The sequence below is a fragment of the Anguilla anguilla genome, chromosome 8 (assembly GCF_013347855.1).
Source record: "Anguilla anguilla isolate fAngAng1 chromosome 8, fAngAng1.pri, whole genome shotgun sequence".
NCBI lineage: Eukaryota > Metazoa > Chordata > Actinopteri > Anguilliformes > Anguillidae > Anguilla > Anguilla anguilla.
In genome coordinates this window covers 50,790,753-50,814,214 of record NC_049208.1, presented here as the reverse complement: position 1 = coordinate 50,814,214, position 23,462 = coordinate 50,790,753, and the positions used below count along the sequence as shown (strand labels likewise).

Sequence of the window (23,462 nt, the reverse complement as noted above, 5' to 3'; positions counted from 1 at the left end):
TTCTTTCACAATTGTTTTTAATGCCAGCTGACTAATGACTTTCTTATATTTGTGTCCAACATGAATGACTATAAAATGCTTCGTAACATTCTTGAACAACTGCATTTTAAACCTTATTTACCCCATCACTTTTTACCCATATGGATAAGGAGCTTGATCAACGTTAGATCAACATTCAACTGAAGACGTGAATACAAATGTGGTGGAAGAAGTAACATTTAGTTCACATTAAAAATTAATATAAAAATACATTTTCTTAGTAATACCAATAATAACATGGTTAAATGTCATAACCAGATAGGCAGGTCGATAAAGAGCATAACCAGAATGGCTCGACTTTTTAAACTAGCATTTCAATGTTAAAAGTAACATTTAACCTTTTTACCGTTAAAGAGGCTTTACAAGAGATCTCAACTAAAGCGCATAAAAGCGGTCCCTGCATGAAACATTCTACATAATGCATTCAATATATGAAACACACAATTTCATTTTGATGGTAAAAAAAAGTAAAATATGTTTAGCCTTAGATAGTTTCATATAGCCTCTTTATCATTGTTATGTGCTAAAATTGCAAGTATTTCTTTGTTACTGAAAGAAAGTCTGAAGTACAGTCTGATTAAGTCGTTCAAAACCGGCATTGCAGACATTGTTGTGAGCACCAAAACTGATGTAATCTATCTAATCATTTTGAGAGGAGACTTTTGCTGAAATTGAAGAGGGCAATTCGGTCTCTGTAGGAGGGGATGTAATTTGCCAGAGTTGCATCATCCATCAGCACGATGACAGCGCTGTCAATCTGCACAGAAGAAGAAAGAAAATAAAAAACAAACATTTTTTTATATTATTTTCTATTATTTCTGCACGTTAAGGTTAAGCCCATGAAGTCAGTACTAGTGTCAGTAGGGAAATACTGATTAAAATCTGCAGGAAAACTTTGTATGCAGGGGTTAGTACAATAATGGAACAAAAACAAAACCCATGCTTTTTATTTACGTGATTCTGCATAGCTGTTCAATAACTGGATCACCCTCTCCTGGTTAAAAAAAGCCAGGGAGTGTTAAAGCCTCTCACTGTGAGACCTCACACTCAACTCACAGGTTTATGAGTACCTGGATGTTGCCTGTAGAATAGGCGTTCCGCATTTCAGTCATGGCTACTGGACTCCGTATCTTTGTAAACGATTGCGTTTGTAGTAACCGCTGTTTTGAATCCAATTCAATAGTTAGTTAGCTAGCTAGCTAGCCGGGATAACATGCCGTGAGACCATTCTGACCTGAAACCCAGAATTTTAATATTGGCTAGGACTAGGTGACAAGTGACGGCGAAACTATCATAAAGGTAGCTGGCGTTCAAACCCGGGTTCAGAGGGCCTTGGAGAGACGCTATGTCTACACTGCGAGACCGCAACATTTTAAAAAGCAAGACAGAGCTAGGGAGATTAATTTGTCCCGTTATTGGAACATAATGTACTTCAAACTAAAGAATAGTGTTAGAGACCCCTCACATACACCAAACAGTGCGTCGAGGTCACCAACTATAAGAAACCCCTCTGCAAACCAAACAGCGGAAGTATCTGAGTGGGGTAAGGAATGTGTGTAGTTTGACCTGCTGCTACTGGAACGGGATTCATTTAATGTTATCTCAGTTATCTAAAAATAATGTTTTAACCTTTCCTCTGTGTTAACAGTCATGCATAGACGGAGGAGACTGCTGTCTGCCAGTTGTGTGTCTTTATACGAAACGCTGTCTAACTTGGTAGATGCGGATATGTCTTTGGCCTGTGTAGCCAGCATAAATACAATTGTGTATCCTGCTGCCACACCAGTATATAGGCGAGTGACTACGAGGTGCAGATATCTTAAGTTCTATGTGTATGCTAGGACCTTACAACTGCTATATGTGCTGTGGTAAGAGTGAAAGGTTTCAAATGAATGCAGTTTATTATTAGTAATAATGACAACATACAATGGTGCAAAATGTGAGTGGTGAAATGGCTATATGCGTAAATGGCTTACACATGCAGGAGACCATGTTGACAAGTCTCCCCAAACCATTGCACTTCTCTCCTTATATACAAAAACGATCAAAGCAAAACACCAAGTCATCAAATAAAGACACAATCATGGCAAAACAGTATAGATCAATGATCCTGCTTGCACTACCTCTGTCAGCATCACCTTTGCCAGATGGCTGGGTGCTGGCCCATAGGTATCAAGATATTTAGTCAGCACCCCACCACTAAAGACATCAACTTGTTTCCCATGACATCAGTTTTCCAACAATACAAACATGTTTACATTGTGTTATGGAAAAGTTCACATAATACTGATCCAATCGGACGTTATTCAACTGAGAATTGTCTCTTCATCACACTTTCTGACTCCCCGTCAGCACAGTAAGCAGTCTGTTTTCCCCTGAGGGTCTGATAAGAAGCAGACTTCTTTGAACTGCCGTACAATAGCATAAAACTTGTAATACCTGATTACCTGATTTTACTTACTCTACCCTTGATGTTAAAGTGTTAAATAATGTGGTTGAATTAAGTGCCTGGATAACGTGTCTTATAAACTGTGTATAATGACTTGTTTCCAAAGGCTGACGACTTACGTCATCACCCTCAGAACCAACAGGGGGAATGTAACAATGTTTAACTATACACAGGAACTTTGGGAGCTCTGGCTGTCTGACCATTGGACTGAGTCACGTTCATCATTAACTTTTTTTTATTAACTAAGGTATAATGACATGCCTGTCCCTTTCTTCTTGTGATCCTGCAATAAACTCTCTGCTCGATCGATTAAGCATCAGCTTGGGGCAAGTAACACCCCCCTTTTTGGAGGAACGGGGAGCCCGATTTAACAAGCTTAAACATTAACGCAGTGACCAATGGTCTAGCTATCCATGTTTCATTGACTGCTGCAATACCACAAGCCAAACAAATGTTTGTGTGGCCAAAATAATAGACCAATCACATTACAGAGATCACACGTGGGGTTCCATCGCGTCAGTGACTTTTGAGCATAAAACTCATTCAAAAACCTAACAACTTTTCTGGTCAGTTAGGCATTGCCTAACCGATCAGACGCATCTCCTTAAGGACACTGCCAGACTTTTCTGTACTTCCCAACTCACACCTCGCTGGAGACCTTCCTGAGTTGGCCTGCCACTGTCCGCAAAATAAACTAAGCTGGTTCATTTCTCATCGACAGCTGTTTGAGTAACACGTATCTACATACTTTTCCTCCATAGCTCCCCTGCAGCCGGGCCCAAGGGGAAGATTTGTGCACATCCGTCGTCTTGACTGGAACCCGTCGTGACCGCAAGTCTCTGCGCACCTGCCACGGACCCCTGGGACCAGCTGACAAGCTGAACGAGCACCACCCGACTGAATTAAGGACTGGCCTCTAGGGTTGGGCCGATGTAAAAATTCCTGATCACGTCTCCTGTCTGTTCTGGCCGCACGATGGTGGAGACTCACCTCTTCAGGCTGCACCTCTCCCCATCCCTCCCTACCTCCCTGTAATCTCTAAATTAACTGTAAGCTTAGGTTTGTAGGTAGCTGTTTCGTAGTTGACTTAGTTAATGCACTCGTGTCTTAACTACTGCTTGTATTTTTGCTTAGACTGTGTTGTTGCTGTTCTTGTTTGTGTTAGTGTTAATCAGTTTAACCTTCAGGGTCCAAGTTGAACTATGCGGTTGTTCCCTGCACTTGGAACGGTACTTCTTTCTTGGGTTTTCGACACACTTGTTCCTGGTTATGGTTATACACTTTGTTGTACGTCGCTCTGGATAAGAGCGTCTGCCAAATGCCTGTAATGTAATGTAATCTTTTGTTTTTTTTGCACTCACACACTAGTGGCTCTGTTTATAAACAAACATAATATTATGTTAATCACGTCATATTGCTTATTACTAATGCAATACAAGTTGGATTTAGCGCCGTCGGCACAGGTTGCTGATGTAGGCTACTTTTTAATTTGCCAGAACGTCTCATAATGACAAATGCCAGTTCAGTCGGTTCGCATAAAATCAAACCCGTTTAAGCTCATACATCGGACCGGACCGGCAAAACCAGAAACAAACCCAACCCTACTGGCCTCTCTTATTATCATCGTTAAGTTTTGAAAGACATCTCTTACACTTGTCAGTGGTTCCAAACCAAAACAAACAAAAGAGAAGGTGACAATTGAGAATACAGATGCGTGAGAGAATGTGTGGCTTTTCTTTATGCTGTGATTTGCCATTGTATTAATCCTGACAAGTGTCAAATGCATAAAGCTAGGTAAAGCAAAAATGCTCTCATAAGACACAAGCTTTTGAACAATTAACATAGTGACATTTTAAAATACAATAAAGACCTATAGGCCAGTCATGCAACACATAGGTAATGAACTCTTTAACCTGGCAATTTTTTTTTTAACGCTTTTACAGAGGTCCACACAACAGAAATTAATAATTACATTAGTTCTATAAAAGCCCTGAGAATGCAGGCTACTGGAAGGCAAGTCCTAAGTCTTCAGAGCCAAGTTTACACGTTTCGTGTTACATGACTTCTGGAACTGCAGACAGCTTAGAAATGTGTCTTGCCAAGTATTTTAATTGTTGATTAGATTAAACACAAACATAAAGACAAAAAATTAAGTAATAACCAGTGTATTCCATGGGTGGATACTTAATATGATAATACCTTCAATGTTGTAGATCTGTATCAGTAGACTATGCAAGACTCCCTTCAGTCCATCGTAGTCATTTATGGGGAAGGTAGTATTCTTGTTCGGGAGATGTGATGACAGGGCTGTCAGTGTCTCCCGAGCGACATTCCCAACCTGCCAAATAAGAGACTGAATTATTCCCTCTCCCTCTCCCTCTCTCTCAATTTCAATGTGCTTTATTGACAGGACAACAAGTCATATTTCCAAAGCAACACATACAATACACAGAAACCTGGAAACCACATATACAACATGCAACAAGTATGACCCACAGCACTATAATAATAATAATAATAATAATAACAACAAAAACAATAATATTAAAAAACATGTTCACAATGTAAAAAAACAATTAACAGTAAATAATACATTTTTCAATACATTTAATGCAGAGTGTTCGCTTTATGTCCATTATCTTGTGGCATGTGGCTACATGTTTAGCTGTTTGTGGGGCTATAGGCCCTTCTGCTAATATTATAGATAATTTTGGAGTCACTCATACTTTGGATGTTGGGGAAAACAATGTTTACATTGTACATTTTAAGGAATTCCTCCCTTTCTTGATAATAATATGTGCAATGTAAAAGAAATTAATCTCTGCCTCTACCTATTTACTTGTGCACTGGTTGCACAGCCTATCTCTCTCCTCTTACCTTTAGCTAATCCAGTTTTGGTAGTAAACTTGTGGAATTTCAATGTAATAAAACCAAGGTTTTTATGAGTACAGAATTCCATAAAACTTCAATCATTATTACAAACTGGAGAACTGTCAGGGTCAGGACCAGAATGCACATGTCTCCAAATATAAACAGCAGCAGAACAGTCTGAGAATGGTAGCAAAATCATTTAATATATTTATTTCAGAATGTTATTGGAGAACAATGCATGCAAGAAATAATTTAGGAGTTTCCAGTGTAGACCACATAATATATTTTGATGGTACAACGTCCATTGTGTGTATGAAGTTAAAATTTCCGCTATCTGTTTTTGAGCAAAAAGACGCAATGAGACCAACTGAAGAACAAAAACACGCGGTGTTGTGATATTTTCAATATTGCAATTTTCTGATAAATATCTCGTAAGTCGCTCTTGGATATGGTAAATTCACATATCAGAAAAACAATTCTTACACATATCTTACCCCAATAACATAACGGGTGATATGCCTGTCATCCATAGTTTTGACGACCTTTTTCCAATCCTTGTCAGATGGATTTCCATCTGTGATGATGACTAGAACCTTTGTAGCATCTGGAATGGCACCAGCTGTTGTGCTGTTCAAAATACTGTGTCTGCAACATAAGAAATTTTATACAATGTATTTACTTCATGTGAATGTTTTATCACAGAATCCATTCAAATGCAAAGTGTGAGGTCCAACAATGTGATTTTAATTTGATGGTAAGGGGTTGGGGAGATATTTACATGGATATAATATCTGCATGCTTTGTGTGAATGTATCTGTCTTTCATTTTTGCAACTATCTTATTGTATGATGTTGTATTGGATTTTGAATAATGTCTCATCACGGGCTGGTAAGTGTCACAACTCAATTCATCGCACCAATTATTATAAATTCCTGGTTATGGTAGACTAACCTTTGAAACTGGGGGAGGGGGGCACAACTGGCTATTTGGCACTTGTTCTCCAATGATGCTGTTACCGTGTCATTGATAGATATGCCAGAACTATTTCCACTGAACAATATGGCACATCTGACCTCTTCCTCCGTAACAACCATCTCCATTTCACACTCCGTGAAGTTGCTCTTTGTGTTGCTGTGAAATGTCAGAGAGAATTTCCATTCTCCCTGACATTTCATTGGAATGACAAGCTTATTTACTGTATATGCATGTCCATATTCACAATGGGCTGTCCATTAACCTTTTATGGTCGGAGTTAACAAGGCAGGATACAAGGCCCATGCATGTACTAAAAACTTCAATTTGATTGTGATTTTTAAATAGAAAATTGCATGGGGGTGATTGAACAGACAGTTTTATAAATCAGGATATTTTTGACCGTATGCACTTCTCTTCTTCTGTGCACGCTTCACCTTCTGGTGTAGAACCTTCGTGAAGTGTTATAAATGAGGCCCCAGGATTAAGGCTATCACAATATCTATTCAGCATAAACAACACTGACACACACTGATTTTAGCCATCTAAGAAAAAAGTGACTCACAGAACATTGTTCATTGCACCATATGTGTTGGCGAGGTCCTTCATGTGTTGTTCCTTTTCTAAGAGATCCAATGCCGTCTTTGCTTGGTAGTCTTTAAAGGTGAAAACAGTGCGGGACGTCTTCGAAAACTGCATTGCTGCAAACTGAAAAATTTAAAAGAAGCTTCTCATGAAATAACAATTTAATGACAATTATTCCACATTATTCCACAAGGTCCATGCACTTTCTCCATCACTCCATATTATCCAGATTGATTGTTCTCATATTTCAAGCTACACATCATCTGCTAATTTCAGTTGGTCCATTAGTAAAGTAAAATTTGGCAATCAGCATCACATTCCAGTGTGTGGTTGACTGTGTGACCTTTATGACTGTAAGGTTTGAATGCTGGAGATATCAATAGAAAATATTTTTCTTCAAGATCTTGCTACTTGCTACTAATGTGTGTGTCCTCTAATGCATGTGACATCAACTGCTGCTTTTATCACAATGCAGTTTACATGCAGTCATATGTGAATGAGTCAAAGAAAGCACTTCATGTGCACCTGAAGAAGCAAATCTGCAGGTGCAGCCACTTCATTTTTTTAGCAAATTATGACAATGAAGTGGCTGCCGTGTATGGTGTACACATAATATAGTGCAAGTGTGTAGACCTGTGTAGAGGTATTTGAAAGTGTCTTCATGATGTCAGCAATGAAGTCTTTGCTCTTCTTAAAATCGTCTGCTTTCAGGCTTTCTGACCCATCAAACAGGAAGGCAAGGTCCACTTCCCTCTTAGTGCATTCTGAGTAAACAAGACATGTCACAGAAATCCTTTGATACACAAACATTTGATACAATGCTTGTAGTGTTAATCAGTAAAAGGGAGAAATCGTAATTATCATACATGAATTAATAAAAAAACAATATAGTATAATTGTAATCTCGAGTTCCACGGCTACTATGAATTGGAGAGGTTTGAGAACTATAAGTTTAGGAACAGTGTAAAAAGGTTGATCACAAATAGTCATGCTATAGTCACCATAAAACCCAGGCAAACAAGAGGTGAGACTAAGTGGTGTGACCTTGATGGGCTAGGACTGCCAATAAAAAAATGACCAAGACCTTGCTGGTGTTTAGTGTCTGGCAAAAGCTCATAGATAGAGCCGTTCAAATGTTGAAAAAGGCGTTCAAATACTGTAAAAATAACCAAGGCATATATATGATGCACCGGCAATCTTTGTCTTCACACAATTTCACTGAATTTGTGGACCTTTACCTGTACTTGTTATTCTAAAATGTGTTCAGGATGTTTTTGGGTGTGGCACTCTGTTCTGTGTGGGGAGGAGTGGGTGTGGCTACAGATCCTATGCTTTGGGAACTGATTTTAGTAGAGAGTTTGTTGCTAGCTAGCTGAAGAAACCCAGATACAGGGAAGCAAAAAGACAAACCGACAGGGTTCATTCAAGAACTAGAGTTAACCTTGGAATAGCTTTTCTTCAGTGGCATCAGCTGAAGTTTGCCAAGGGGACAAAAAGCAGAACAGAGTTCACTTGGTTTCTCCTGGACCTGTAAGTAATGTTACCTCCAGCTATTCAACTTGCTATGTTAGGTAGGGTACTCGAAGTGGGTGGGCGGGGTTGAAGACAGAGGAGACTTCTTTGATTGTAAACACAGGACCACAGTAAGGCTAAAAATCCTGCATAGTGTGCCTTTAAGCTATAGTTTTTCAATTCTTTCTAAACATGTCCACACCACAAAAGTCATGACATACCTTGGAGGTTATGGTAAGATATTTAGCCCTTTCCATATGATACAGATTGCAATTTGAAATTGACACATTTTTCAAAAGCATTACAGTATAATCCTGTATCTGCTTTATGCAATTTCTCAGTGAGGTAGGATTTCAATCAACATAGTAACCCCTGCTTCATCACTCATTTAGTGTCAACCAGGTTGAGAACAGCTGTGACATGATCGGTTTTAATGAAATACAAAGTTGATGAAAATCACAAAAAACTGGGAAAAAAAGTGGAAGAAATTAGAGATTTTTTACATTCATTTATTAAATTAATTAGATCCCATCACAGCAGTGGGAAAAGATTTAAATAACATGCACAAATATAGCAACAGTAACAAATGCCTGTTTCAAAAAAATCTATGGGCACTTGCTGGCGAATAAGAACAGCCTATAAATTGAATACATTAACAGGCTGGTGGATTTACTCGCTTAATTCAGACCATCACGGAAAGAAAGAACAGGCTTTTTTTGCATTTGACTGAACATTGTTAGAAATAGAGCATCACTTGAATTAGGTCACTAAAATTTTGTTACTGCATGGAAGGGTAAAAACAGCCATGCTGACATTGGTATGATGTTCAACACAGCTACAACTAATAAAATTGATAATGGCTCTGTTAGATTTACAGTAGGCGTGCCAATGATCAAGCGTTGACAATAGTCGATAGTATTGGCGGCGCCGAGGTGGTGGGGGGCCCCCAAATCACATTCTGCTTAGGGCCCCATAAAGGCTTTGGCCAGCCCTGGTAAACACACGTCCCTGCTTCTCATGACTGATACTGTCATGAAGGGCGACAAATTCATTAGAAGGACAATTTCAGTCAAATCTACAAATATCTAAATATTGAAGCAAGCAACCTAAAAACCGTCTGGGATGCACACAAAACTCCGGGTAGGTGTGAAAATGAGCCCAGAAGTGTTACAAAGTGAAATTCCCCTTTAACTTCTCAGCGCAAAGCCCCTAGTGGTCGGCACGCCGGCGTGCCTAGATTGCTCAATTCAGACATTCTGTAATCCTGCAACCAAATTATGAGTTGAAAACACAAACTCGGTGTTCTTACCTTTATTAGTAGACGATTCAGGACAACTATGTTGAATATGGAGTTTCGCAGCGCCACCATTGTTGCGCTGGTCGTGCATTTACCAAGCACCCCCTGTGAGGGTGGGGAAGTAGTAACGACCACATGCAACTACAGTGAATTCAATTTCAAAAGTGGTTTCTTTGATTTACCCACCATAGTGGAATAACCACTCGGTCTCAGAAAGAGACTTTAAGGAGGGGGATAGCGAAAAGAAGACTCAGCTCCTACGGGAGAATATCCCAACACAAAGTAAATGTCTCGGCAGGAGAACGAAACTAAGGTGTAAGGAGTAAGTAGAATTTTAGTGAAGACTGCAGTGCAGTCTGGAGAAAAGCAAAAGGTGCCTCTTAACGAGGAAGGCAAAAAGCCGTATTAAGGAAAATAAAGAATAAAGCTAAGTGACTAGTAGGACCAAAGTCTTACTACTAGTCAAAACAAAAAGTTAAATTCAAAATCCTATACCTTTTTTCTTACCACGGTGTCTCTAAGAGAGCTTTTTCTCTGTACCGGCTTTTGTGTATGTAAGTAGACACTAAAGTGAAGAACAGATCTCCCGTGAGAGTATATAAGCTCTCTCAATCAGGTGCAAACTATCAGTTGTAATCAGAGGGAATCTCGGAGCGCCCTCAGGCGGATCTGAAGATTACCACACTCAGTTCCCTGAAACAGCAGTAAAAAGACACTGCACGTGCACCAGTGAACAAATGTTTAAAGTTTGGGGCAAAATGCAAGGAGGTCAGGAGGTCATGGAAGCTTCTAACCTGTGATGCCTCCTCTACCTGTCACCCTCTGTGCTTTGTACCTGTCTAAATACAGCAAGAATATAAAAAAAAAAAAAAAAATACAGTATGTTAGTATATTATGTATATATATATATATATATATATATGGAAAAAAAACATTAATTTTTGTTTTTATTATTTTATAATGTTTTTATTAGTTACACGTGGGTTAGTGCACGTGTGGCACTGAATGCTTTACTCCTACAGTGAGGGGGTCTGGTGGCTCTGTTATGCTGTGGGAGGCATGATTTGGATCCACTTGTCCCCTTAGAGAGAAGGGCCACTGCAAATTAATGCAAAGCTATTCTGAGTTGATCTCCTTTATCCTATCATTTCTATCCTGACGGGAGTGGTGTCTTCCAGGACGACAATGCCCCCATACACTGGGCACGAGGGGTCACTGAATGGTTTGATGAGTATTAAGATGATCTAAATCACATGCTATGGCCTTCGCAGTCACCAGATCTCAACCCAGATGAACACCTGTGGGAAATTTTGGGGCCAACCTGTTAGACGGCACCCTCCAGAACCAACACCAAATATTGATTTGATTTAGATTTTTCTTCTGTTCACTCACTTTGCATTTTGTTAATTGATAAAAAGAAACTATTAACATTTCTATTTTTGAAAGCATTCTTACTTTACAGCATTTTTTCACACCTGCCTAAAACTTTTGCACAGTACTGTATATATATATATATATATATATATATAGCCCCGCGATAGATTGGCGCCCTGTCCAGGGTGTATTTCAGCCTCTCACCCAATGCATGCTGGGATAGGTTCCAGCACCCCCCGCGACCCTGCTCAGGATAAGCGGGTATAGGTAATGGATGGATGGATGGATATATATATAGGAGGCATGGCGGTTCAGTGGGTAGCACTGGTTGTGTTGTTGCTGTTCTTGTTTGTAGCAGCCAATAATGTAATAACTACCGTTAATGTAATAACTGCCAATAACGTAATAATTTTTCCGTTCTTAATCTAATAAAAGTCGATAACATAATAACTTACCAATAATGTATCTCCTGCCCTGCCTTACACTCCTTTGCCATTTGAGTACCAAATTAAGTGGGAGCACACATGTTTGCAAACACATACAATTACTCTTATGTTGTATAATATGAAATCTATACCTCTTTGAAGATGCTGTGTTCTCAAATAAAAAAGACCACCACTTCTTTCCATGAAAAATGTAATCTGCAATCAAGTGTATTTAAATAACTTCTTCAACCAAACTGGCACTATTATGTGCTCAACTTTCAACCTCTGCAAAATTCTAAACTGTAAAATATAGTATGTAACATGACCTACAAAGATAACTTTGGTAACACATCTTTCAGTTTTATCATAATAATAAAGGATGGTTTACCGGCCTTTTTTAAAGAACTAAACATTCTTTTGATACACATTACATTTACAGTATCTATACCAATTGGTCCCAGCATCATGTTTTGTCTCAGAAAACAATATGTTTCATTTTTTCAACAGAACTATTTTGTTAAATATTTTTTGCCCAAACTAATATAAAAGTAGTATTGATAATTATTTTAACAACATGTATTTTGTACTCCAAATTAGGAAGTATCGAGAGCATTGATAAGTATTGGTATTGATAAGCAGTATCAATAGTGGTATTGGTATTGATAAAATCCTAACCATGCCCATCCCTAGTTGTAGAAACTAACTAACTCACTAACAGGTGCAGTTTTCTCATGACATGGCTTGCCATTGTGCCCCTTTCTCTCTTGTTTTAAGCACTTCTTTCATGGTGACTTGACTTATGACTTGCTTGACCTGAGCAATGACTTGACTTGTTTGAGTCTAACCACAGTGACATGGGACTTGCTTGAGACTTGAAGGTTAAGACTTGACTCTTGCTTGTGACTTGCACAAGTGTGACTTACTCCCACCTCTGCCTCACTGTCAGGTGAAAAGAAGCAGTTGGCGACTACATGTATCAGAGGCATGTGGTAGTCTACACCCTCCCCAGACCAACAGAGGATAGCACATCGACCAGGACCGTGATACACACAGAGAATTGGTATAACGACTAAAATTGGAGAAAATGGCAAAAATAAAAAAGAATGAACTATAGATATCATTTGCTTCGGTTTTAGACTCTTTGTTGAGCTTGTCATGACTGTATTCAAATAGCCAGGGATGTCAATAGGGCAAGGATTCTGATTTGGTAATACATTTTCATGTAACCTTTCAGGAGTCAGGTTTGGTAAATATACATAGAGAGAGAGAGTGCTTAATAGCTATAATAGTGTTATTTAAATACATTTAATTAAAGATTACATTTTTCATGAAAAGAAATGGTGGTCTTTGTATTCGTGGACAAAGCATCTTCAAAGAGGTATAGATTTCATATTGTATGACATAAGAGTAATTGTCTGTGTTTGCAAACATATGTGCTCGCACTTCATTTGGTACTCAAATGGTTAAGGAGTAGAAGGCAGGGCTGGAGATAAGTCTAACCAAGCACCACAAACAAATAAATAGTCATAATTCCTAGAGAGAGAGTAGGTGTGTGTGTATGTGTGCGTGCGCGTGTGGTCAGGTTTTTGAGCAGCTATTTGAAAGAGGAAACAAGGGTAAGTGTCATGGAAGTGTGACACTTTATAGCCAATAAATAAAACTTAAAGCGATATAAGTATATTATTACATTATCGGCTCCTGTTATTACATTTTTTATGATTTTTTAAAACGCAGCTAATAATGTAATAACTAGTCAATAATGTAATAACTCATTACATTATATGCAAAAGGTTATTACGTTATTGGTTCAGAAAATGTATTACATTATTGGTCAGTTATTCCATTATTGACTTTTATTACATTAAGAACGGAAAAATTATTACGTTATTGGCAGTTATTACATTAACGGTAGTTATTACATTATTGGCTGCTACAGGGTCCAAGTTAAACTATGCGGTTGTTCCCTGCACTTGGAACGGTACTTCTCTCTAGGGTTTTCGACACACTTGTTCCTGGTTATGGTTATAGGCTACACTTTGTTGTACGTCGATCTGGATAAGAGCGTCTGCCAAATGCCTGTAATGTAATCTTTTTTCTGCACTCAAACACTAGTGGCTCTGTTTATAAACAAACATAATATTATGTTAATCACGTTGTCATATTGCTTATTACTAATGCAATACAAGTTGGATTTAGCGCCGTCGGCACAGGTTGCTGATGTAGGCTACTTTTTAATTTGCCAGAACGTCTCATAATGACAAATGCCAGTTCAGTCGGTTCGCATAAAATCAAACCCGTTTAAGCTCATACATCGGACCGGACCGGCAAAACCAGAAACCAACCCAACCCTACTGGCCTCTCTTATTATCATCGTTAGTATTGAAAGACATTTTATTTAACACTGACATGAAATTATAGTACAGCGTAAAACTTGAAATACCTGATTCAGTTATTTTACTGCTGTTTGTTGTTGTGTTTTGTTTGTCGTGCATATGTTGTTCAGGAATAGCAAATTCCCTGACCTTGTAGTTTTACGTTGTTAAAGTTTTATTTTATGAGACTGATATAACAAATTAACCACGTAACATAGAGTAGCATGTCACTAAACCATAACACAAACTTACCTTTGTTAAATGGTAGTACTGCCAAACTCTTATATTTAGCCATTGCAAAATTATAATTTCCTCTTATTAGAATTGCATAATATAATTCATCATATTATGCAAATCATTGTTTTGAATAAGCCTATGCACAAATTAATTATCATAACCTATATATATATATATCATTTCCAAACCATTGTAGTGTCAATGTTGTTTCATTAAGTTGGGCTCTACTGACATACCGAATTCTGATTGGTTGTTGAAACTCCATTCATATGAATAAACCTCACTACAACAATAATGGAATTTGAGGCATTGGGGAAAATAAATGCACTAAATGATGGTAACCATCTCTTACACTTGCCAGTGGTTCCAAACCAAAACAAACAAAAGAGAAGGTGACAATTGAGAATACAGATGCGTGAGAGAATGTGTGGCTTTTCTTTATGCTGTGATTTGCCATTGTATTAATCCTGCCAAGTGTCAAATGCATAAAGCTAGGTAAAGCAAAAATGCTCTCATAAGACACAAGCTTGTTTTGAACAATTAACATAGTGACATTTTAAAATACAATAAAGATCTGTAGGCCAGTCATGCAACACATAGGTAATGAACACTTTAACCTGGCAATTATTTTTTTTAACGATTTTACAGTTTTGTTTTTTTTCTGAATGATGATGAATCTGCTGGCGAGTGCTTGTTTACTCAAGTAAATGGTACCACCCCTTATCTTAACACAAGCCTAGATCCACACTACAGAGGTCCACACAACAGAAATTAATAATTACATTAGTTCTATAAAAACCTTGAGAATGTAGGCTACTGGAAGGCAAGTCCTAAGTCTTCAGAGCCAAGTTTACATGTTTCGTGTTACATGACTTCTGGAACTGCAGACAGCTTAGAAATGTGTCTTGCCAAGTATTTAACTGTTGATTAGATTAAACACAAACATAAAGACAAAAAATTAAGTAATAACCAGTGTATTCCATGAGTGGATACTTAATATGATAATACCTTCAATGTTGTAGATCTGTTTCTGTAGACTATCCAAGACTCCCTTCAGTCCATCGTAGTCATTTATGGGGAAGGTAGTATTCTTGTTTGGGAGATGTGATGACAGGGCTGTCAGTGTCTCCCGGGCGACATTCCCAACCTGCCAAATAAGAGACTGAATTATTCCCTCTCCCTCTCCCTCTCTCTCAATTTCAATGTGCTTTATTGGCAGGACAACAAGTCATATTTCCAAAGCAACACATACAATACACAGAAACATGGAAACCACATATACAACATGCAACAAGTATGACCCACAGCACTATAATAATAATAATAATAATAATAACAAAAACAATATTAAAAAACATGTTCACAATGTAAAAAAACAATTAACAGTAAATAATACATTTTTCAAATATAAATATTTGATGCAGAGTGTTCGCTTTATGTCCATTATCTTGTGGCATGTGGCTACATGTTTAGCTGTTTGTGGGGCTTATAGGCCGTTCTGCTAATATTATAGATAATTTTGGAGTCACTCATACTTTGGATGTAGGGGAAAATAATGTTTATATTTTTAAGGAAGTCCTCCCTTTCTTGAAAATAATATGTGCAATGTAAAATGCAATGTGGGGGTTCACCACAAAATGGAAGCCATTGGTCAGCCCCAGGAACAGAATGGGTTAGAGTTTTCCAAAAAAAAAAAAAAACATTTTTTTTTAAGTAGATAAAACCCATAGATTTATGGAACAACGATACCAAAAATTATGCTGTGACTGCTTGTGGCAGCAGCAGGAAGAATTTCAGAAATCTTATCTGCTCAGATCCAGCCAAATGCCTGGACCAGAGCCAAAAACTGGAAATGTTCTTGGCTGGCCAAATCAGTTGCCCAAGCAGAATCCACTTAAACATGTATTTCACCTGCTGAAAACAAGACTGAAGGCAAAAGCCCCAAAACAAACAAAAAAGGAACTGAGGGTGACTGCAGTACAGGCCTGGCTGAGCACCATGGGAAGATACCCAGCATCTGGTGATGTCTATGGGCTGCAGACTTCAGGAGGTCATTGAATGCAAAGGATAGTAATTGCAATCAAGTAATAAATATGATTACTTTATTGGGATAGTTTATTTATCTAATTACATTTGGTCCACTTTCCCACACAGATGACCTAATATGGATACCCTCAAATTAAAGCTGACAATCTGCACTTTAATCTTTCATACATTGTTTAATTTCAAATACAACGCGCTGGAATACAGAGCCAAAATAACAAAAAATGTATCACGTACAGACTGCACAGCAATTGGCTACATACATTCTCTGGTTTGTTAAGCCTTTAATTTAAAGGAATAATCTAGTCTTTATATTTTGAAAATGTCACATCATTTTTACTTGAAAAATTTTTGTTTCAGTCATCAGTACTTTGAGTTTGAGTCCATTTTCAGTGCCACTTTTCCAAAGATATGTATGCGTATTTTGCAGTAGTCTTGTTTGCAGGGACAAACATGTTTCCAAGGCTGCTTAGCTTTTCCCCTCACAAACTAAATAATCAATTTTCTGTTAAATATCTTGTAAGTCGCTCTTGGATATGGTAAATTCACATATCAGAAAAACAATTCTTACACATATCTTACCCCAATAACATAACGGGTGATATGCCTGTCATCCATAGGTTTCACGACATTTTTCCAATCCTTGTCAGATGGATTTCCATCTGTGATGATGACTAGAACCTTTGTAGCATCTGGAATGGCACCAGCTGTTGTGCTGTTCAAAATTATGTGTCTGCAACATAAGAAATTTTATACAATGTATTTACTTCATGTGAATGTTTTATCACAGAATCCATTCAAATGCAAAGTGTGAGGTCCAACAATGTGATTTTCATTTGATGGTAAGGGGTTGGGGAGATATTTACATGGATATAATATCTGCATGCTTTGTGTGAATGTATCTGTCTCTCATTTTTGCAACTATCTTATTGTATTATGTTGTATTGGATTTTGAATAATGTCTCATCACGGGCTGGTAAGTGTCACGACTCAATTCATCGCAACAATTATTATTATTATTATTATTATTATATTGATTTTAGCCATCTAAGAAAAAAGTGACTCACAGAACATTGTACATTGCACCATATGTGTTGGTGAGGCCATTCATGTGTTGTTCCTTTTCTAAGAGATCCAATGCCTTCTTTGCCTGGTAGTCTTTAAAGGTGAAAACAGTGCGGGACGTCTTCGAAAACTGCATTGCTGCAAACTGAAAAATTTAAAAGAAGCTTCTCATGAAATAACAATTTAATGACAATTATTCCACATGACAATTATTCCACATTATTCCACAAGGTCCATGCACTTTCTCCATCACTCCATATTATCCAGATTGATTGCTCTCATATTTCAAGCTACACATCATTTGCTAATTTCAGTTGGTCCATTAGTAAAGTAAAATTTGGCAATCAGCATCACATTCCAGTGTGTGGTTGACTGTGTGACCTTTATGACTGCAAGGTTTGAATGCTGGAGATATCTATAGAAAATATTTTTCTTCAAGATCTTGCTACTTGCTACTAATGTGTGTGTCCTCTAATGCATGTAACATCAACTGCTGCTTTTATCACAATGCAGTTTACATGCAGTCATATGTGAATGAGTCAAAGAAAGCACTTCATGTGCACCTGAAGAAGCAAATCTGCAGGTGCAGCCACTTCACTGACATATTTTTTTAGCAAATTATGACAATGAAGTGGCTGCCGTGTATGGTGTACACATAATATAGTGCAAGTGTGTAGACCTGTATAGGGGCATTTGAAAGTGTCTTCATCATGTCAGCAATGAAGTCTTTGTTCTTCTTAAAATCGTCTGCTGTCAGGCTTTCTGACCCATCAAACAGGAAGGCAAGGTCCACTTTCCTCTTAGTGCATTCTGAGTAAACAAGACATGTCACAGAAATCCTTTATATTTAGATTTTTTTCTGAAGAATTATAGAACATTAAAAAACCTGAAAGCAATCACAAATAGAAACAACTTGTACAGATAAATATAACACTACAAATATTAAATGCAAAGCGTTACTCTACAATGGTGAAAAAATGAGTACACAAACATTTGATACAATGCTTGTAGTGTTGAGAGTAAAAAGGAGAAATCGTAATTAACATATATGAATTAAGAAAAAACAATATAGCATAATTGTAATCTCGAGTTCCACGGCTACTATGAATTGGAGAGGTTTGAGAACTATAAGTTTAGGAACTGTGTAAAAAGGTTGATCACAAATAGTCATGCAGTAGTCACCGAAAAACCGAGGCAAACAAGAGGTGAGACTAAGTGGTGTGACCTCGATGGGCTAGGACTGCCAATAAAAAAATGACCAAGACCTTGCTGGTATTCAGTGTCTGACAAAAGCTCATAGATAGAGGCGTTCAAATGTTGAAAAAGGTGTTCAAATACCTTGAAAATATTGTAAAAATAACCATGCTAAGGCATGTCTATGATGCACCGGCAATCTTTGTCTTCATGCAATTTTACTGAATTTGTGGACCTTTACCTGTACTTGTTATTCTAAAATGTGTTCAGGATGCTTTTGGGTGTGGCACTCTGTTTTGTGTGGGGAGGAGTGGGTGTGGCTACAAATCCTATGGTTTGGGAACTGATTTTAGTAGAGAGTTTGTTGCTAGCTAGCTGAAGAAACCCAGATACAGGGAAGCAAAAAGACAAACCGACAGGGTTCATTCAAGAACTAGAGTTAACCTTGGAATAGCTTTTCTTCAGTGGCATCAGCTGAAGTTTGCCAAGGGGACAAAAAGCAGCACAGAGTTCACTTGGTTTCTCCTGGACCTGTAAGTAATGTTACCTCCAGCTATTCAGCTTGCTATGTTAGGTAGGGTACTCAAAGTGGGTGGGCGGGGTTGAAGACAGAGGAGACTTCTTCGATTGTAAACACAGGACCACAGCAAGGCTAAAAATCCTGCATAGTATGCCTTTAAGCTATAGTTTTTCAATTCTTTCTAAACATGTCCACACCACGAAAGTCATGAAATACCTTGGAGGTTATGATAAGATATTTTGCCCTTTCCATATGATACAGATTGCAATTTGAAATTGACACATTTTTCAAAAGTATAATCCTGTATCTGCTTTATGCAATTTCTCAGTGAATTTCTCAGTGAGGTAGGATTTCATAGTAACCCCTGCTTCATCACTCATTCAGTGACACCCAGGTTGAGAACAGCTGTGACATGATCGGTTTTAATGAAATACAAAGTTGATGAAAATCACAAAAAACTGGGAAAAAAAGTGTAAGAAGAAGAGATTTTTTACATTCATTTATTAAATTAATTAGATCCCATCACAGCAGATTTAAATAACATGCGCAACCATAGCAACAGTAACAAATGCCTGTTTCAAAAAAAACTATGGGTACTTGCTGGCTACTAGGAACAGCCTATAAATTGAATACATTAACAGGCTGGTGGATTTACTCGCTTAATTCAGACCATCACGGAAAGAAAGAACAGGCTTTTTTTGCCTTTGACTGAACATTGTTAGAAATAGAGTATACTTGAATTGCATCACTAAAATGTTGTTACTGCATCTGTTTTTATTTCTTAAAAGTTTGTTACAGTAAGTTGTACATTGCGAGATTTGAATCTTTGATGGAGCTTTTGTCACTGATATTACTGTAATGGGGAATGATCGCTGGGCAACACTGCTTACAAGGGCAGTCAAACATCAAACAAGAACTGACAAGAACAGGAACCACTGTTCTTCGGGACCTTCAATGCTGCAGAAATTTTTCTGCACCCTTCCCCAGATCTGTACATCGATTCAATCCTGTCTTGGAGGTCTACAGACAATTCCTTCAACTTCATGGCTTGGTTTTTGCTCTGACATGCACTGTCAGCTGTGGGACCTTACATATACAGGTGTGTGCCTTTCCAAATCATGTCTAATCAATCTAATTTGTACCAGCAGAGGTAAAGAACAAATTCTCATCTAGTATTTAAATTTAATTCTTTCCTGGATGGAAACGAGACGGTGACATCCAAACTTCACTAGCAATGTAGACTTTGTAGAATTTGCTATGAGCTACCCTATAACCATAAGTTACCACGTAGTTAACTTTGGTGAAATTAAAACAATATACACGAGTCCCCATATAAATCACAAAACCCACAAACCAGGTAATCCATAAGTAAGTTTTAAAAGAAATTGTTCTACTTCACATAGCCTTCGTAACCAATGAACAAAATACTTCCCTAATCCATATACATCTAAACACATTCACAAAATAAAAAACGTATGCAAATGGGCAATAAGATTAAACCTTTTGGCACGCTTCTCCGTGGCCTTGGGGCACCTGTGGTCATCGTACTCACGGCTGCCTACAGTTCTCCAGAGAATTGGCGAGGAAGAACTTGGAGATTCCAGCGTTGGAGACAATCCTTTGAGAAACGCCTGAGTCGATCTCCTGGTAGGGTCTCTCCAGGGTACGAGCACAGTCTGTTCTCTGAATTGTAGACATTCGGCTGTGCATTTGCCCGTCGTTAAGTCTCACCAACCTACTCCGTCCTTCTCCCAACTCTCCCTGGCTCCAACCCTCACCAAGGAGGATCTCTAATCGTTTTGTTTTCTTTTGTAACCATTCCAGCCCAGACATCAATTTACAACAATGTAACAAACTAAACTGCGCAGCCAATCACATAAAAGGTCAAAACCAAACATACATGCATGATCACAACTAATTCACCAATAGGAAAACAGTAAACAAGTCAGTCAGCGAATTCTTCTCTCAGTAGAATCCCAACTGCTGAAGACGTGTGTAACAGACATAAGGGCAGTATCTTTTACAGGCATTTAGCAGACGCTCTTATCCAGAGCGACTTACACAACTTTTTACATAGCATTTTACATTGTATCCATTTATACAGCTGGATATACACTGAAGCAATTTCAGTTAAGTACCTTGCTCAAGGGTACAACGGCAGTGTCCTACCGGGGAATCGAACCTGCGACCTTTTGGTTACAAGCGCAGTTCCTTACCCACTGTGCTACACTCCGTTCCAGAATAGTATCTAGAATAGCACAAAAGCTCAACCCCAAAATACACAAGTGTGCACACCACAAAAGTTTAAAAAGTTACCTCTCCTGTAAAAGGGTGTCATTTTGACAGTAGAACCCTCCAAACATAAGGGTGTGTTCTGCTTAGCACCGGTCCAAGATACAGGATACAACTCAATTCGGCATACTTCCTTTGGGTGTTTCAGCTCCCAGTGTAGTAGCAGCACTGAGCGCACTAGAAGACATTGAGATCCCTTCCATACTTTCATGAATAGTAATATGTAAACTGCTGTTGATGTGGCACAGCAGACACAGAGATAGATCTTTCTTAACTAACCGTTACCCTTTCAAAGTGTTTTTATATGCAAAGGTCAGAAGACATTCAATGCCTCCAGCTTGTCAAATGGTAACAGTATATTGATGGTAGTTATTATTCCTTGGTCTTGCAAGCCCATGCCCCATTCTCGGGCAACTGGCACTTCAACATACTGGAGCTTAAGACAGTACTCCTAGCCCTAAAGACGTTTTCATCAAACAATCAAGGATGAAATGTCCTGGTGACATCAGCAGTAGAAGACAGCCTCGGTGTTCTCAGACACCAGCAGGCATGTCGCCAATATGCAAGGCACATAATTTAGCCTAATTCAAGTAACAGGATTATACTAGAATACTTAAAAGGAATCGTGACCAGAATCTTCAGGACGATTTGCAAACGGTCTAAAACTCTGCCCACAGTTACTAACCAAATACAAGTAATGATAGAGGTAACGCCTACTGGCCTGAATCAGTGGCAGGCCAATCCGCCTATCCAGCCAACCGCAATAAAGCAATGGGAATCCGGACCGGTTTAAGAGAACTGCTGGCCAACGGAACGAAATACAAATTATAGCCTAGTATCTCTTTTGTTCATTCATTTAACTATAAGAAGAGACTGTGTAACGGACTAGTAATTTTTTAAAGGCGTATTATTTATAGGCCTAATAGCATGATCCATGGTGATGTCATTGATATATATCGCTAAAAATAATTGACCGAGAAAAGCAGTGTTTAAATTATTACCTCTCTGCGCGTATGTGCCAGCGATATTCATTCCAGTCACAAGAATAATCCCATACAACAGAGAGACCATTTTTGAATCCATCGTGTCCTGAAACCACCCCAAAGTTCCCTGAGTTTCTCTGGACAAAAACAGAATGTGTTCACGTTTGCAGTGCTTCCATATGAATGACTCACCCTGATTATCTGCCTTGTTTTAAAAGCGATCACACCCACGCGTACAGTTCCCCGCCTATTAGTCGTTTCCAAAACACCAGAATTCTGTGTGCTCACGCACGATGCTGAAGTTGGCTCCCGATTCGCAGCTCCCGATTCGAAATTTCCGGTCCACCTTAAATCGGTTGCGTTATATGATTGGACGGTTTCGCGGTCTTCCTTACGTATTTGCAAAGGTTATAATTTGCTTCTAAAAGAGAGATACGGATCAAGAGAGAAATTGAACAAAGGTAGTAATGAGAATTTAAAAAAAAAAACTATTTTTAATTATGTTACGTTCACTTCACATGTCTTTTAAGACTGTACTATGGACAGATCAGTGTCACGCATTTTGTTTTCTCCTCAAAATCTAATGGTCTCACCATTGCATCAGGTGTATATGAGAGAACAGGAAATAATGCGCATCTGAAATGTTGTGGACGAAAAATCACTGCACCATATTAAAATAAAACTCCAAACTGTCTATATAAACAAATATATGAATAAAATCCTATTGAAAAATTATTAGATGGCAATTTCTCATCAAAATTTAAAAGTCTGAAAATTTGACATTTAATTACGGCAGAAGTGAAGTGGTGCACATCCTACCCCATTTCTGTGAAATTTTACTATTGCATTTTTTAATAATCCCACCTCAACCTTTCCATGAAATAGACACCCAATAGACACCAATTGAAAAATACGAAAGTTTGGACAAGCATTTCTCTCCAAATGTAAAAGTTCACAAAATTCTGACACTTGTTCCTGGCAGAAGGGGTCCTGGTCTTCAGCCTACCACATTTCTGTGAAGTTTTACTGTAGCATTTTTTAATAATCCTACTTCAAACTTTCCATGTAATCCAATAGAGGTCAATTGGAAAAAATGAATTTTTGGATTGAAATATCTCTCCAAAATGAAAAGTTCAGAAAATTCACACACTTGTTCCTCGCTGAAGGGGTCCTGTTCTACATCCTAGCCCAATTGCGTGCAGTTTTACTATAGCATTTTCAAATAATCCCAC

General features: G+C 38.2%; 1 protein-coding gene across 1 annotated transcript; it reads right to left on the bottom strand.

Annotated features, from left to right (window-relative positions):
• Positions 1–22,416, bottom strand: LOC118233749 (integrin alpha-L-like). The gene is made up of 10 exons (XM_035429653.1): positions 22,249–22,416; positions 17,921–18,051; positions 17,244–17,386; positions 16,759–16,909; positions 15,142–15,280; positions 7,550–7,680; positions 6,897–7,039; positions 5,854–6,004; positions 4,688–4,826; positions 1–796 (listed from the first exon to the last, which is right to left on the bottom strand). The coding sequence occupies exons 1-10, from the start codon at positions 22,328–22,330 to the stop codon at positions 792–794; spliced, it is 1,215 nt and encodes a 404-aa protein (XP_035285544.1). The 5' UTR covers positions 22,331–22,416; the 3' UTR covers positions 1–791.
• Between the last annotated feature and the right edge of the window lie 1,046 nt (positions 22,417–23,462).

Coding starts and splice junctions, on each gene's coding strand:
- LOC118233749 (XM_035429653.1), bottom strand. CDS start 22,330: ATGGATTCAAAAATGGTCTCTCTGTTGTATGGGATTATTCTTGTGACT. Junction 7,681..15,141: donor ACAGATCTACAACATTGAAG/GTATTATCATAT, acceptor TTGTTTACTCAG/AATGCACTAAGAGGGAAGTG. Junction 4,827..5,853: donor TCACCCGTTATGTTATTGGG/GTAAGATATGTG, acceptor CTTATTTGGCAG/GTTGGGAATGTCGCTCGGGA.